We start from the raw sequence: 2,951 nt of genomic DNA, 5'->3' as shown, positions 1-2,951 counted from the left end.
CGCGGACCCCCTTACTTGTTCATATATCATTATGTAAATGGACTAATAATGGAAAACTTAGAAATGAATAGTAAGACTATTAATTTTGGACGTAGGACGTATTTGATAGTGAAGTGATGAAAATTAATGGTCATTAACGTCTTTATATATCTATTACTTTTTGAAGTATACCCCAGTTACATATACCCGATTACAAACTTTGAACTGACTAAGACCATTCGTAACGGTAGGGGACGTGAGTTGGGGGCGTAGGTTGCTTTTTGATGACTAGGACATGTGGCTGGTTTGAGTGAAGTAGTGGTGGTGTGGGTTTGTGGTGTGGGTTAGTGGAAAGTTGATGTGGCATTTTATTTTTAATTTTTCTGTTTTATTTATTGCTTTATTGAATTTATTATTAATATTTTCAAATTTATTTTTTAAAATTCAAAAATAAACGGATTTAAAATCCGACCGTTATATATATATATTTTTTATTTTCAAAAACGGATACTTTTTCACCTATAAATACACCCACTAACCCAATTCATTTCACACACTTCACTTCTCAACTCAAAATCAAAACACTTCTAATCAGTGAAAATGAAAACAATTCCCCCAATGATTGTTGCATACGATGTTCTTTACGGGGTGATTTCCGTAATCATATGAAGGTCTACAAGTCTGGCAAAAAAAATTTATTCGAAGGAATCGATATCCGTGACGTTGGTTTAGACGATCTGCTAGCCTTTTTGAAGACAAATGTACCGTGTGAATACACTGATGTGTTGTTTTTTGAAGACAATTATGATGATGAGATGGAGGTAAGCTATCTCCGTACCTATGATCAATGGTACGGGATAAAAGATACCATTGAAGATCGTGGTAACCGCATTACTCTGTATGTGGTTCTTGAAGATGAAGAAATGTTGGGTTGGCGTTACATCGATGAAGCAGTCGAAGAAGAAAAAGATGAACCGGTGGCTCCAGAGTACAACACAGATGGTCGTTTTTTCGATGAACTCTACTGAATTCATCGATGTTTGTGTTGTGTTTTAAGATCTTATGTTTTATTTCAGTTTAATTTAGTTCTTGTTTAAAAAATGTAACCGTTTGTGTGTTGAATAAAAGTGATGTTTAGAAAATGTAACCGTTTGTGTGTTGAATAAAAGTGATGTTTAAAAATAATATTACATTACTCAATAAGTAAACACGAAGAACATTAATTTAAATTACTGAAATTAAAAATTACATAATTTAAAAATCTTAACCGAAACTAGAAATACATAACAAATTACTCAATAATATTAGCGGTACGAAAGTAAGATGATAAGTTTCAAACGTGCTCGGTTAAATCTGCCTCTAACTGTTTGTGAACTTGCTTATCTCTTATTTCCTTAACCATTGCATCTCGATCCCTCAAATCCCTGTGTAACCGTCGTGGTGGGTTCCGTTGTATCATTCTTTCTTCTTTCTTCCCAATAACAAACCCGTTATTTTCTTGAATCATGTTATGTAATACGATACATGCATACATATGTCTTCTTATTTTGTTGAAGTCCATAGATCTCGCCGGAGTTTTTAACATTTGAAATCTACCCTGTAATACTCCAAATGCACGCTCAATATCTTTTCTTGCACTTTCTTGAAACCTTTAAAAAAAATTTCGCGGTTTGTCAGTTGGAGAATGGGGAGCTTTGACCAACATTGCCCAATCGGGGTATATACCTTCACCTAGGTAATAACTTCTTTCGTAGTGATGCCCATTAACATCGAATGGTGAAGGTGGAGCAGTTCCATTTTTAATAGTGTTGAACAATGATGAATAATTTAAAACGTTAATGTCGTTGTTCGCACCTGCCATACCAAAGAATGCATGCCATATCCACAAATCTTGCGAGGCGACTGCTTCTAGCATAATGGACGGGCCTTTTTTATCACCTCTAGTATATTGACCTTGCCACGCAATTGGACAATTCTTCCACTCCCAATGCATACAATCAATACTACCAAGCATACCCGGTAAACCATGTTTTTGGGCATGAAAACTATAAAGCCGAGCAATATCTTCGGCTTTTGGTTTTCTCAAGTACTGTCTAGCAAACAAATGAAACACGCATCTACAAAAATTATCTAAACATAAAGCAGCTGTTTTCTCACCAATTTTTATGTATTCGTCATGTAAATCAGGTGTAGTTCCATACGCCATTTGACGTATGGCCGCAGTGCATTTTTGAAGTATCGTCAAACTTTGACGACCAGTAGCATCGGGACATTCCCTAAAAAACATAAAATAATCGGGAATATCGCTACTATTAAAGTTTGATATACCTTCGATGATACGGAGAAATAATTCACGACTCATTCGATAACGTCGTTTAAAGTTCTTTTCCGTATAATTTGGAGTTTCAGAAAAATAATCGTTGTATAACCTCACTGCCGCATCTTCACGATCCCTTGGAATATAGGTACGAGGGCGAGGGACTTGTGAACTTGTAGCTTCTCCCTCGACATCTTCGTCCGCCAAACTACTAACAAAATTATATATTTTTTCATCATCCGAATCGTCATCAATAATAAATTCGAGCATTTTGAATGTTTTATCCATTATGAAATTTTATAGTGTTTGTAAATATGAAAGGAAAAGTATTATTGGAGGAAAGAAATGTATATAGAATGAGTAAAATAGATGTGTATATATAGGATAAATAATATTGGATTAATTTTTTTTATTTATTAAAACCCGAAATTGCAACGGATATATTCTCCATCATATGAAAATGTGCCAAGTGTCCCAATCACCAACCCCCACACCCGTTGCCTCTTCCGTCTCCAACCCACGCACCACCGCCACGCCCCTCTCCCCCGCCCTCCTCCACGCGCCGATACCTGGAACACCAGGGCGTGGCCGGCTGCCACCTCGGCTCCCACGCCGTCGCACCAACACCGTTACAAGTCGTCTAAAAGTGTGTTTG

The 2,951-nt window shown here is 36.5% G+C and overlaps 1 protein-coding gene across 1 annotated transcript; it reads right to left on the bottom strand.

The window, feature by feature from the left end:
- Positions 1-1,312: 1,312 nt before the first annotated feature.
- Positions 1,313-2,584, bottom strand: LOC139889639 (protein ALP1-like). Its single transcript, XM_071872577.1, has 2 exons — positions 1,683-2,584; positions 1,313-1,628 (listed from the first exon to the last, which is right to left on the bottom strand). Exons 1-2 carry the CDS (start codon positions 2,582-2,584, stop codon positions 1,313-1,315), a joined length of 1,218 nt encoding a protein of 405 aa, XP_071728678.1.
- Between the last annotated feature and the right edge of the window lie 367 nt (positions 2,585-2,951).

Source organism: Rutidosis leptorrhynchoides, chromosome 2 (assembly GCF_046630445.1).
Source record: "Rutidosis leptorrhynchoides isolate AG116_Rl617_1_P2 chromosome 2, CSIRO_AGI_Rlap_v1, whole genome shotgun sequence".
Lineage (NCBI taxonomy): Eukaryota > Viridiplantae > Streptophyta > Magnoliopsida > Asterales > Asteraceae > Rutidosis > Rutidosis leptorrhynchoides.
This window is presented reverse-complemented; position numbering and strand designations above follow the sequence as displayed.

Bases quoted from the DNA above. Each gene is read 5' to 3' on its own strand.
- LOC139889639 (XM_071872577.1), bottom strand. From the start codon at position 2,584: ATGGATAAAACATTCAAAATGCTCGAATTTATTATTGATGACGATTCG. The intron at 1,629-1,682 runs GTTGGTCAAAGC...TTTTTTTTAAAG, and splicing joins ATATACCCCGATTGGGCAAT to GTTTCAAGAAAGTGCAAGAA.